Genomic DNA, 14,311 nt, shown 5'->3' on the forward strand with positions numbered 1-14,311 from the left:
ATTTCCTCAGTTGTTTCTAAGTCTTGGGCCCCCTTTTCCAGCAGTCACTGGCGCACATAATTAGACCTGAGGCCCGCTACAAAAACATCGCGTGCAGCAAGTTCTCTATGTTCAGCCGCAGTAACCGCTTGATAGTTACAGTCATTTGATAGATTATTGAGCTCTCTTAAAAATTCGGCGAGTGATTCTGTAGGCCGCTGGCGGTGAGTCGTGAACACATGGCGTGCGTAAACTTTGTTAATGGGCCTTACATACATCTTATCGAGTATCGCTAGCGCTGCAGTATATGAACCGGCCGAGTTTAGTTGCGTAGAGATTCTGTGGCTCACCCTTGCGTGCAGTAGACTTAACTTCTGTTCCCCTGTTGTTTCGGCTGTGCTACCTTCTGCCAGGTAGGCCTTAAAGCACCGCAGCCAGTGGGAGAAAATTTATTTTGCCTCTGCATCCTGTGGGTTGAGTTCCAGGCGTCCAGGCTTGAGGGCTGATTCCATGATCGATCCTTACTGTTCTTAAGTAGATTAAATTGATGGAACCATCAATTCACTAGACACGTGCTTTAAGATATGAACATTGGTTTTAATCTACTTACTACAAGCCAGCCTGTTACCCGTTGAACTCTCGATGAACTGCAGGCTGGCTCTGGACAAGGGTATTTATACAGTAGTCCAGGGGAAGGAATCATGGGCGGAGCCAAGGGTGGAGCCCTGTACAAATCTATATCATCCATATGGATGATAAGGGCATAGTGTAGGTTAGATGGCCTTTAGTTTTTTGTTTTTTTCCATGTCGGTGCAACATCGAGGGCCGAAGGGCCTGTACTGCGCTGTATCGTTCTATGTTCTATGTCCTGAGCATTCCCAGAGCTACTCCCCCTAGTGGTCGGATAACGCTACTGCGCTTACAATGGTATTGGTAAATACAGTGTGAATTACTACGTTACATTCACCACATAGGGTCTGGCAGATGGAATACAATGTTGACAAATGTGAGGTTATCCATTTTGGTAGGAATAACAGCAAAAGGGATTATTATTTAAATGATAAAATAGTAAAACATGCTGCTGTGGAGAGACCTGGGTGTGCTAGTGCATGAGTTGCCAAAAGTTGGTTTACAGGTGCAACAGGTGATTAAGAAGGCAAATGGAGTTTTGTCCTTCATTGCTAGAGGGATGGAGTTTAAGACTAGGGAGGTTTTTCTGCAATTGTATAAGGTGTTAGTGAGGCCACACCTGGAGTATTGTGTTCAGTTTTGGTCTCCTTACCTGAGAAAGGACGTACTGGCACTGGAGGGTGTGCAGAGGAGATTCACTAGCTTAATCCCAGAGCTGAAGGGGTTGGATTACGAGGAGAGGTTGAGTAGACTGGGACTGTACTCATTGGAATTTAGAAGGATCAGGGGAGATCTTATAGAAACATATAAAATTATGAAGTGAATAGATACGATAGATGCGGGAAGGTTGTTTCCACTGGTGGGTGAAAGCAGAACTAGGGGTATAGCCTCAAAATAAGGGGAAGTAGATTTAGGACTGAGTTTAGGAGGAACTTCTTCATCCAAAGGGTTGTGAATCTATGGAATTCCTTGCCCAGTGAAGCAGTTGAGGCTCCTTCATTAAATGTTTTTAAGGTAAAGATAGATAGTTTTTTGAAGAATAAAGGGATTAAGGGTTATGCTGTTCGGGCCGGAAAGTGGAGCTGAGTCCACAAAAGATCAGCCATGATCTCACTGAATGGCGGAGCAGGCTCGAGGGGCCAGCTGGCCTACTCCTGCTGCTAGTTCTTATGTTCTTATGTCACCGCGCACCATCACTCCTGTCACGTTGCACCATCACTCCCATCACGGTGCACCATCACTCCCGTCACTGCGCACCATCACTTCCGTCACTGCTCACCATCACTCCCGTCACTGCGCACCATCACTCCCGTCACGGTGCACCATCACTCCCGTCACGGTGCACCATCACTCCCGTCACTGCGCACCATCACTCCCGTCACAGCGCACCATCACTCCCGTCACCGCGCACCATCACTCCCGTCACCGCGCACCATCACTCCCGTCACCGCGCACCATCACTCCCGTCACCGCGCACCACCACTCCCGTCACCGCGCACCATCACTCCCCGTCACCGCGCACCATCACTCCCGTCACCGCGCACCATCACTCCCGTCACCGCGCACCACCACTCCCGTCACCGCGCACCTCCACTCCCGACACCGCGCACCATCACTCCCGTCACCGCGCACCATCACTCCCGTCACCGCGCACCATCACTCCCGTCACCGCGCACCATCACTCCCGTCACCGCGCACCATCACTCCCGTCACCGCGCACCATCACTCCCGTCACCGCGCACCATCACTCCCGTCACCGCGCACCATCACTCCCGTCACCGCGCACCATCACTCCCGTCACCCCGCACCATCACTCCCGTCACCGCGCACCATCACTCCCGTCACCGCGCACCATCACTCCCGTCACCGCGCACCATCACTCCCGTCACCGCGCACCACCACTCCCGTCACCGCGCACCTCCACTCCCGACACCGCTCACCATCACTCACGTCACCGCGCACCATCACTCACTCCATCCAGGAAGGCTGCCCAGAGAAGGCCAGCACTGTGATTCCGGGCATCTGAGGTGGACAGACTGCTGGACCCCATTAAGGAGAGGAGGGGTTCCCTTTTCATCAGGGTGGGTTGCAGCCTCAAGCCCATCAGAGCCAACAACATCTCGGGGAGGTGAGCAGAGGTGGTCAGTAGTGCCAACCTTACAAGAAGGACTGGAATGCAATGCCGTAAAAAGATTAATGACCCCCTTAGCGCAGCTTAGGTCAGTCATCTCCTCTGCACCGGCATCACTCCTGTCCCCTGACATCATCTCCCTTACAACCTACCCTCCACCAAATCCCAACACATTGTCCTCTTTGGCCAGGAGCCTTATTCACACATGCCAACTGCTAAAGACCCCCATAGAACTCTCCTCCCAGCATCTCACCATGGCCTTTTTGTGTCCCAGGAAAACACAGCTGACAACAGGCGTGAGATGCAGAATACCAGAGGGGGCATATTGACTTGCGGGTCTCCACACTCCTGTGGAGGAGAGGGCCATGCAACTAGCGGGCAAGGCAGAGGAAAGGGCAGTGGCTGACACACTGGAGTGTGAGCGGTCCTGGGGGGAGGTGTTACTGGGCAGGTGGTTCAGGTTGTGGAGCTGCTGGTCACCAGGCCTCTTAGTTGGAAAATTGGAAAGTGATAAGTTTGTCCCATGTGTAATGGTCCTGGATCACACGGTATGTGGGCTGCCCTACCAGCTCAAACTCCACAACTGGACCATACTGGACATCCTCCTCATCAGATGAGGCCTGCTATTCTTCCTCCTTGTAATAATCCTCCGAGGATAAAGTGAATGATCTCCCTGTGTGACTCATGGAATATGTGCTTCCTTGCTAGAGGGTGGAGGTCCACCCAACTAGGGCACGCAAGAACATAATATAAAGGCCGCCTGGACAGGGACTATCATGTTGGTTGTCCCAATGAGACTTGCTCTATGTGAATACTTACTGCCATCGGCAGATTTCCTCTATCCATGATTAAGAGTTTGGCGACTAGGGGATTTTCACAGTAATTGCATTGCAACGTTAATGTAAGCCTACTTGTGACAATAATAAAGATTATTATTATACTCCAGCATTCACCCTACCGTTCGGCTTCCTGGGTCATTATACTGGTGACCAGGTAAAATAAACTGCAACTCCCATTCTGGACATTGCATGCAAAGTGGCGTGGGAAGCCTCCTCCGATGATTGCAGAGGGGAGCTTACGGACTGGGGCAGGAGGGGTGCAATAATCCCCCTTAACTGGTCCCTAAGATGTGTGAAAAATGAGCTTCCCCACTGCTGGGTGGAGGCCCACCTACCTGGGGCTCATAACATAGTATTGAGGCTGGCCCGGACAGGGAGTAGCATGTTGGTTGTCCCAACGGTACTTACTTTGCGTGTCTATTTACTGTCATAGACAGATTTCTTATGTCCGTGAATAAACCAGCATTCACCTTACCGTTCGCCTTCCTGAATCTTTGTTATGCAGGATGCAGCAGGCCAGTATGATGCTTGAGACCCTCCTGGAGCAATGTTGGGGAGCCCCACCAGAGTGGTCCAGGCATCAAAAGCACACCTCGAGATTGCCGATGTACCTCTCAATGACACTCCTGTTTGCTGAATGGGTTTTGTTGTAATGAATCCCCGCATCGGTATAGGGCAGGTTAATCTGCCATGACCTCAGCGGGTAACTCTTGTTGCCCAAGAGCCAACCCCTTACCCAAGGGACCACCTCGAAGGTGCCAGGGGCCTCGAAATGCACCAGGGTGTAAGTGTCATGCACGCTGCCTGGCTCTCGGGTGCAGGTGGTCGCATAGCAACTGCACATTCAGGGAGTGGAAGCACTTCCTATTGATGAAGGGCATCCTCAGTTGAACCGGTGCTTGGAGGGGGACATGCGATTTATCGATCACCCCCTGAACCCGGGGCATGCCAGCGATGGCAGTGAATCCTGTAGCCTGAGTATTCTGGTGGGCCTGGTCCAGATTGAAGGTGTCATAGTCCGATACCCGATTCCCTGGCACATGGAGCATCCATAACTGCGCAGGTGCACCTTCGTGTGGATGTTTGCAAGATCCCAGACAGGTCCCAACTCGAGCTGTGGAATGATCCTGAGGCATAAACGTTCAAGGCGACCATCACCTTGACGGCCACTGGGAACGGATGTCCTCCTCCAAACCCCCACGATGCCAGGTGTACCACCATCTGGCACAGATGGCTCAGTCTCTCTGGGTAGCTGGAGTCGGCAGCTCCTCTATGGATAGGCGCCAACGTACATACATGGCCCGATGTGGCGCCTTCTTCGTACCTCCTCCTCAGTCCGTTGAATGGCCAGCACTCTTGTGTAGGGTCTTTCCTGAGTTGGCGCTGTTCCTCCAGCCTTTGTATATCTGTAATGGCAGCAGCGACCAGTTAGATAGCGAGCATAGGAGGCTGGACATTGCAAAGGGGGAGAGGTGGTTGGAAAAGAGACTGAGAATGTTAATAAGATGAGTATTCCCATGACCATACAAAACCACCAGGTTACATGGTGACCTGGGTTGTACTGCTGGTCCATCCTCCACACGCCTCCCCCACCTCCTCACCCGGCCCCCTCGATATGTTGTCCGGCGTACTGCACCCCTGTCCCCATCACCGGGCTTGTGATGTAGGGATAGTCTATCCTCACCACCCGTCCCTGTCAAAGGGGTACAGGTGGCTGCTGCAACCCATGTCAGCAAAAGCCTCTGTGGCCCCTGTCCTGTTTCCCCTAGTGGGGTCTACTGTGGGTCTACTCACTGGGTGGGCTGTGTGTTATCCACCAGCAGGGTGCCAACTTGTGCGGTGTAAAAGGTCACTGGGTGAGTGAAAGAAAGTGTGCGTCTGCTGAAAGTGCAGCTGCTATTTCCAGCCCTGTTGGCTTGTTTTGTTTTGTGATTGTGTTTGATGTGTAAATATATAAACGCCTCAATAAAATATTTTTCAAAAAAAAGAGTGTAGCTGCAGTGTGATGTGGGTCCTGGGTGTAACGCACAGGTTGTGACTGGTCGGGTTTGCTGTTCGGGGGCAGGATGGTTGGGAACAGGGGCACGGTGGGCAGCAGGGCTTGGAGACGGCGCAACAGAATCGTCGCCAGGCGCAAATCACGCTTTTTCCATTGCGTGAATTCTTCCTGCCGATGGCGGGAAGTGGAGAATTCAGCCCCATAACTCTCGTCCATTCAAAAAGGTGCAACTTAATAATCTTCACGGTATTTTATTTCCCAAAGAGAGAGTTCTCCTCCTCCTGTTTCTTCTGGATGTATGCGGTACCTGGCCATTTGGTCAGGTATTGGATCCTTCCCTGAATTTGCATGAGAATCCTAATGTTCCTTTCTTCCCATTTGCCTACTCCCAGACCTGATCTCTCCTGTTTTCCTGTGGTGAGGTATCTGTCAGTGGTACAAAGTGAAGTTCTGAGTAGAGATCTTTAGGAAAAGCACTCTCTGTGATACAGCACATTGAATTTTAAATTTGAAAGAAATATTAGATGTAGCTCTCTCCCATGCCATCTCATATAACTGATTACTTACTATTAGGATACCAGACCAGGCACCAATATTTGTTAGGATACTTGACCAGAATCCCAAACAATTTTTTTAAATTCTTAAAACTATGAGGAAAGGATACTTCACCCAAGGACTGATGCCGCTGACCAACGGATATCTTTTATGTTAAAACAAACTTTTAATTTAAACACAGAATTAACGACATTAACATCAAAGAAAATAGCTTTACAATTATCAGTTAAACAGTTCTTAAACAAAAGGAAACTTTACTCTCTATGCCTGCTACTAATTCCAATTAAGCAACCCAACACAGTTCAATGCTACTTATGAATAAAGTTAACAAAACAGGTTTACTTGCTGAGCTTTGCAGACCTTTCGAGAGAGTTCCTTTTCAGAGCAGACTCTGTACATTTCTGCTCAACCTAACAGCATTTGGCAAAACTGCTGTTCAACTTAAAATGGTACAACAGACTGCAAAACTACAGAGATATTTGGCTCCTCCTATTAATTACACGATCTGTATCCCACTAAGATATCGCATGACCTGCTTAGCTAGGACTAAATACAAGTCCTCCATAAAGTATCTACACTCCAGGGAATCTCCAGCAATCATAACAATATTCCATTAGACCATTGTCTATAATCAAGTAAGTGGTTGGAATTAATCATGACCTCACCTTTTACAACACCTTAATTACAGCTTTAGCAGACATATTGCCTGTGTTTTCTTTATAAATTTAGAATACCCAATTCATTTTTTCCAATTAAGGGGCAATTTAGCGTGGCCAATCCACCTGCTCTGCACATCTTTGGGTTGTGGGGGTGAAACCCACGCAAACACGGGGAGAATGTGCAAACTCCACACGGACAGTGACCCAGAGCCTGGATCGAACCTGGGATCTCGGTGCCGTGAGGCAGTAGTGCTAACCACTGAGCCACCGTGCTGCCCTGTCTGTTTTAAGCAGGGTTTTTAATGACATTACTGCAGCATAATATACAATTTCTACATTCATCACACTTACAGTCTCGGTGACGTACTGTAACATGAGCCAATTGCTCACCTTTTCTTAATCTCTCCACCTCGGAATCCATTTCACCATCTTCCTTTCGGAGTTGGCTTTTTGATGCTTTGCTGTCTTCATCATCAGCTTCACTTGATGTTTCCTTCTATTACATTGTGAAACAGTAATAAAAAAAAGCCACGTTTGTACATCTCTGAAGATTGTGGCCTCCAGGGCAGTGTGATAACAGGATTGTGGCACCACTTTTATCGTGGGATTAACTTTCAGCTTTCCTGAGCTTCATCATATGACCAGGCATCACACAACTGTTGTCACTCTCCTCTGGAGTCCCATTTAGATTTAAGATAAGTGACAAAACAAAAATCAAACTACAAAACAGAGCAATCTCCGCTCTGCAGCATTTTATCCAATGTTAGCCTCTAAAAATATAGTAATGGTAATGAAATATATATTAAGGCGAATGGTTGCCTGATGTGCAGACCCGAAAGTTTTGGAGTTTTATCACTGGCTCGTACTAAGCCAGCAGACCTCGACTGGCAGTAGTTGGAGGCGATGTTACAGTCTGCAGCAATGCCACTCAGGTAATAGAATGCAACATTTAAGGAAATTCCCTGTTCCTGTTTTCTGGCCAATGTTCTGCTCTGAAAATTGCACGTGTGTGAAGACAAGATTAGATCTGACTGAAATGTCAAATCAAAAGCCTTGAAAATGGCACATTTTATAATATCAGAGTGTGTGCTATCAGCAGAATTGATGTGAGAAAATGCTTTGCTGATTGGTAATGTCAAAGTTAGCTGGCCCATTCATTTTCCCATATTATCCCTTTCTTTTAAATGTATGGTACGATTTGATAGTCCCATGTTGCTAATCCTTCCCGTCAGGAACATAGAACAGTACAGCACAGAACAGGCCCTTCGGCCCTCGATGTTGTGCCGAGCAATGATCACCCTACTGAACCCCACGTATCCACCCCATACCTGTAACCCAACAACCCCCCCCCCCCCCCCCCCCCCCCCCCCCCCTTAACCTTACTTTTAAGGACACTACGGGCAATTTAGCATAGCCAATCCACCTAACCCGCACATCTTTGGACTTTGGATCTTTGGACATCTTTGCACATATTGGCTCTTCCTCTGTTCAATCTCATGCCGGCAATCTTTGTCCTCGCTGACCTCGAATTTGTATCCTTGCTTGCCCTCTTGCAATCTGCATTGCACTCATTCCCTCTTCTTCCCACTTGTGTGACTCCTCTCCTTGTACAGGCTCCAGCTGAAACTCGTGCTTAAAATGGCAATCTTCTAGCTGAGATTTTCTTCCTCTATCTATCTACCTATCTGTCTACCTCTCTCTCTCCCTTTCTCTCTGTTTATCTCACTTTTTTCTTCTTCTGCCACTAAACACATCATTCCTGCCTCTGCCTCTTTTAACTTTTTGGATTTTGTTATTTCCGCTTTCTTGACTTTTAGATCTCCTTGTGAGCTGGACTGAATATTTGTTTCTTTTATGTGTGTGTGTACATTTCAATCTCATTGAAGGCGGACTAAGCAAACATTTGGTGTGACGATGCCAGATTCAAATTGTTAAAATGCTTTACTCCCACAGTGAGGTGAGCATACAGAACAGCTGGTAGGTAGGACAGGACTCATTTAATTTAAACAGCATAACTTACCTTGGAGTAATAGCACACAAAGAACACACAGATCGGCCCACATCAGTGCACCATTAAGCTTGAGGTAAACAAATTCCTTACTTAAAGGCACTGTTTTATGCTGAGGATCTGGCATCCTTTGATACTTCAAGTATAAGCCTAAACTGAATGTCAATCCGTTATTCAACCTGTGGGGACAGGGGGCTTATTCCCTGCCGTTGGTACACACATGCATACACACATTCTTGCAGGAATAAAACAATAGCAACAATAACTCAACTTGATTTCATACCCCCTCCTCGCTCCTTTTAAGCAATTGTAGGTTATAATCTCACTAAGATCAGCTAACTCAGCACAAACAAGGGTTAGTCCAATTGTGTGTTACAATCAAAAGTGTACCAAACTAACCATCACTGTGATAGAACCATCCTTATCTATTGGAAATAATAGGTGATTTCACAGATTTATAGTGCAGTAATTATGGAAATACATTTTGCATCAGTCAATAGACAAGTCACATGACAGCTGATATCTGCGGCGTGGTTGAAACAGAGAATCATTGGAAAGGTTACCTCACAATGGACCGCTTTCTTTTCTAAATTTGGAAGAACATTGTGAGGAGAAAAGGAGCTGATGGGAGAAAAACAGTCTTCTGTCTGTATTGCTTTGGCCACATTTTCAGCTGCATGACAAAAGATAACAATCAATACATTTTCAACAACAGAATTTGATCCTGGGCTCTGATGTCATACCCTTGTTAACCCAGGCATACAAGTTACAATTTACTGAATTTAGAGTTGAGAAGGAGAATATTATTTCCTAATACGTTAGAAAGAACTTTCCAGTCAACTGGTAAAAGATTTTGTCACAATATACACTAGTATATTATGGTGCAGACACACACACTGATGGACATTCAATAGGACCAATCAACATGCATAACACCGCAGCCAATCACCAGTTAGAGCACACTCACCATAAAGACAGAGGGCATCAGTTTTCCCGCTCATTCGGGATGCAGCCTTTCAGAAGTACAGAGCTTACAGCTTACAGCACAGATCCTCACCATGTGCTGAGTGATTAGACTGGTTAGGACAGGCACAGGTCTTTAGTTAATCTAACATCATGTTAACCCACATTAAGAGTATGTTCAACAGTTTATAGTTTAATAAAATAGTGTTGTACTATTTTAAGTGTTGGTGGCCTGTATGTGTTTCACGGATCCAGAGCACCCAACACATCAGATTTTGGGCTAGTTATTGGGGAAGGCATAAGGTTGAGAGAGGGGATGGGATCAGGAGATAATGAGAATACCTGTTGAAGTGGTTGAGGACCACGGTAGGCAGTTTCGATTTACCATTGAAAATGATTGGAGACCCCCAGGTGCTTGCCCTCTGGACAGGGTGGCACCCTGGCAGTGCCAGCCTGGCAGTGCCAAGGTGCCTGGGTGGCACTGCCAACTGATGGGGCACTACCAAGGTGCCAAGCTGGCATTTTTTGCCCAGCGGTGATTGGGTCGGGGTTGCTCTGTGCACGTGTCAGGAAGGGTGGGGGGGAAGGGGGACAGAGACCACACAGTGAGTTGGGGCATGGGGAGATCAGGGGTTGTGTCGGGGGCTCCAGGGATCAAGACGCTGTTTCTTTTTAACTGTTTTGGTTTTGTTGGTTGCCATTCTGCATATATTAGACATACAAATCATTGAATCTATTAAGACTTCTAAGTTTCTTTCTACCTCATCCATAACTATCCCGTCACCATGTGGCTGATTTTCTCATGCTATTTGCAATTTGTGTTTGTCTGAAACAGATTTAACTTGCTGATTTAGCACAGTGGGCTCAATAGCTGGCTTGTAATGTAGAACAAGGCCAGCATGGTGGGTTCAATTCCCATATCGGCCTCCCCGAACAGGTGCTGGAATGTGGTGACTAGGTGCTTTTCACAGTAACTTCATTGAAGCCTACTTGTGACAATAAGCGATTATTAATTATTATTACTAATATTATTATTGATATGCAACCTAACTATTCTTGCCAACTCACTGTTTCCTCCTATTCCATTGCCCCTCCAAGTTTGATATCGTCAACATATTTGATTACTCTGCATTGCATTTTTGAGTCCTTGTGAACTTCCAGTCAATGATGGTTACTCTAGCAGTGTGTATTTTATAAATCAGTATAAGATTCAGTGATCATATCCAGATCAATGTTTGTGTGTTTCAGAATGGAAGTAATCATCACCTATTGTGCTTTATGTATTTTTATATTAATGAAAGTTAAGATTAAGCAAATATTAAAATGCATGTTGTTGCAATATTGTTACAGTGGTTAGCACTGCTGCCTCACAGTGCCACAGACCTGGGTTCAATTCCGACCTCGGGTGACTCTGTGTGGAGTTTGCATGTTCTCCCCATGTCTGCGTGGGTTTCCACCGGCAGTTCTGGTTTCATCCCGCAGTCCAAAGATGTGGGGATTAGGTGTATTGGCCATGCTAAATTGCCCTTAGTATCCAGGGATGTGCAGGTTAGATGGGGTTACGGGATAGGGCAAAGGAGTGGGTCTGTTTAGGATGCAAAGCCGATGGGCCGAATGGCCTTCTGCACTGTAGCGATTCTATGGTTCTATCCAACATAATGCACATTCTTGGCGTCTGTCTTGTGGCACAGTGGTAGTGCCCCTACCTCTGAGCCAGCAACTCTGTGTTTGAGTCCCACTCCAAGTAACAGAAAACCACTGCAATACCGTGCTAAGTCTAACCTGGATCAACACATGAAAATCCAGGGTTACCAATGCCGCCTTAGAGCAGGGTATCTGTCTAGAGATGGGTTTCTTAAGTTTAAAGTATTTTAATTTTTTTAATGTTTCCTTTCTGTCTCTTTTTCTCTCTGCATCCGTTAATTCATTCCCTTTCTGCATCCAAGTCCATTAATTTTATAAACTTTGTTTCTTACCCTATCCTTCAATCTCATTGGTTAAGGAGATCGACCATTGGAACAAACGCTAATGTCCTCCGCAAGCATTCAATTCAAACTCCTGCAAAATCAGCCACAATGGACTGGATACTATTTCAGGATCATAGATCATAGAATTTACAGTGCAGAAGGAGGCCATTCGGCCCATCGAGTCTGCACCGGCTCCTGGAAAGAGCTCCCTACCCAAGGTTAACACCTCCACCCTATCCCCATAACCCGGTAACCCCACCTAACACTAAGGGACACTAAGGGCAATTTAACATGGCCAATCCACCTAACCTGCACATCTTTGGACTGTGGGAGGAAACCGGAGCACCTGGAGTAAACCCACGCACACACGGGGAGGATGTGCAGACTCCGCACAGACAGTGACCCAAGCCAGAATCGAACCTGGGACCCTGGAGTTGTGAAGCGATTGTGCTATCCACAATGCTACCGTGCTGCCGGCAGTGTCCCACCAATCGGCTCCTATTTTCTCAACTTTCAAATGGCTGGTGTTCCAGGGAAGGACAAAGAAAATGCTACAAATATATTCTGAAGCTACCCTTGAAGTGTGGCACCAATAATGTTAATGACAGAGAATCGTGCTACCACTCACTTAAAGTGGTGTAAACTTGTCCATCAAGCTGCATCATGCTTCCAGCCAAAATACCCTGATGATGAGGTAAAGCAGTTGCAGAAAAGGAAAGGAAACAAATCCTACATTCAGGATACCAATATCATAATAATAATCTTATATTATTGTCACAAGTAGGATTACATAAACACTGCAATGAAGTTACCTCATGGGATGTCCTGCACCATGTGTCATGGATCTGCGGGTCAAGAATTGGCCTGTTCAGTCACATGAATACCCAAGGTGTAACTCATGATCCTGAGTAGACACCATCATTGAATCGAGGGGCAGTTGACAATAAGACATTAGGGCCTAATGTTCAGGATGTTGCAAGCTGGGCGGCACGGTAGCACAGTGGTTAGCACTGTTGCTTCACCGCGCCAGGGTCCCAGGTTCAATTCCCGGCTTGGGTAACTGTCTGTGCGGAGTCTGCACGTTCTCCCTGTGTGTGCATTTCTTCCGGGTGCTCCGATTTCCTCCCATAAATCCCGAAAGACAAATCCCTTGTTAGGTGAATTGGACATTCTCAATTCTCCCTCTGTGTACCCGAACAGGCGCCGGAATGTGGCGACCTGGGGATTTTCACAGTAACTTCATTGCAGTGTTAATGTAAGCCTACTTGTGACACTAATAATTATTATTATTATTGCCTTGCTGGCATCATAGCGCTTTCTTCAAAACAAATTTCCAGTAATTTGTTCTGTAAACATATGCAGCGGGATTCTCTGTTCCTGAGACAAAGTGTTAATGCAAGGATTCATGGACTTCCATGGCAGCAAACCCGGTGCCGCACCTGGACCGATTCAGTGATAGTGGAAGGGTTAGCACCAGTGCCACGTGCAACACAATCGATTCCAATGAGAAATGGCGCGGGATTCACCGGGTCCATAATTGACACTTGCGAGGCTGACAAGCTGCAGCCGCACATACACATTACGATCCCCACACACACTGATCCCAGCCAACATGATGGCACTGGTTGTGCTGAGGCGCGTCCATCCCGCTGATGAGTCGGCTGGGGCTAGAGGGCACCTGGGGGGGTGCCCTGTGGGGACACCCATATGACCTGTGGCCCCAAGTTTACAGTGGGTAGTCACCGGCGTGTGCAGCTGCATAGCTGCTTTGCAGGCCGTGGCAATAGTGCTTCATGCCCATCCACCCTGACCCTACAGCCCATGTCCTGGCCACTCCTTTCTGCTCCTCCGGCCCTGGCAGAAGCCCCCCAGTCAGCGGCACAACTAACAGCAAACTATGGCGATGTTGGACACTTTCTGTACCCCCTCTCTCTTCCCCCAGCAGCCACGGTGCCTGTTTCACGACTTTTAAAAGCATAAGTGAACCTCGTCATTTGTAAATCTCCCCAATAGGGGCCCCAGAGAATACCGGGTCAGGCCCGCTAATGATACGCCAAAGGCGTTTACTGTATGTTCATTCTGGAATGCATTGATGCTGCTGTCGAGGCTCCGGAGAATTGCAATTTGGCGTGAAACTGGCGCCCATCATGATTTTGGCTTTAAAACCGATTCTCCACCCAACTGCATTTCCCGATTCTGTCGCGGAACTGATTTTTATTCCATTAAAAAAAATCCGATTCACGGCTTTCACTGCAGGATGTGCGATTCCCATAATTTCCAGGTCATTATCTGTAAACATGAGGGTTCAAAATCCATGTGTATACCAAAGTCACAGCAACGTCACCTCTCGGTCATCACTCTCAGATTCAGGGTGTTGCTGTGTTGTTTGTCTGGCAATCAGCTATGCAGGAGTCAGAACTTCCTCCAAACAGGTATTGACCAGGCTGAGCCAATTGTCAGTCAGTAGTGTGGTGCATTTGCAAGTTCTAGGGCCTTGTTCTTTGCAAACAGGATGAACATATGCACACATTGTGCCTGTTTCAGCTCAACAAATTGAGTGATGGCCATTCAGTGGTTCATT

The 14,311-nt window shown here is 47.3% G+C and overlaps 1 protein-coding gene across 4 annotated transcripts in view; it reads right to left on the reverse strand.

The window, feature by feature from the left end:
- Window positions 1–14,311, reverse strand: part of LOC119968782 (lebercilin-like protein) — a 155,846-nt gene that overhangs the window by 16,078 nt on the left and 125,457 nt on the right. For all 4 annotated transcript variants that reach the window (XM_038801513.1, XM_038801512.1, XM_038801515.1 and 1 more), the window contains 2 exons: window positions 9,364–9,473; window positions 7,183–7,288 (listed from right to left, as the gene is read on the reverse strand). In XM_038801513.1, the coding sequence (XP_038657441.1) occupies window positions 7,183–7,288; window positions 9,364–9,473 (216 nt within the window). The remainder of the gene's footprint in view (window positions 1–7,182; window positions 7,289–9,363; window positions 9,474–14,311) is intronic.

Source organism: Scyliorhinus canicula, chromosome 7 (genome assembly GCF_902713615.1).
Source record: "Scyliorhinus canicula chromosome 7, sScyCan1.1, whole genome shotgun sequence".
Lineage (NCBI taxonomy): Eukaryota > Metazoa > Chordata > Chondrichthyes > Carcharhiniformes > Scyliorhinidae > Scyliorhinus > Scyliorhinus canicula.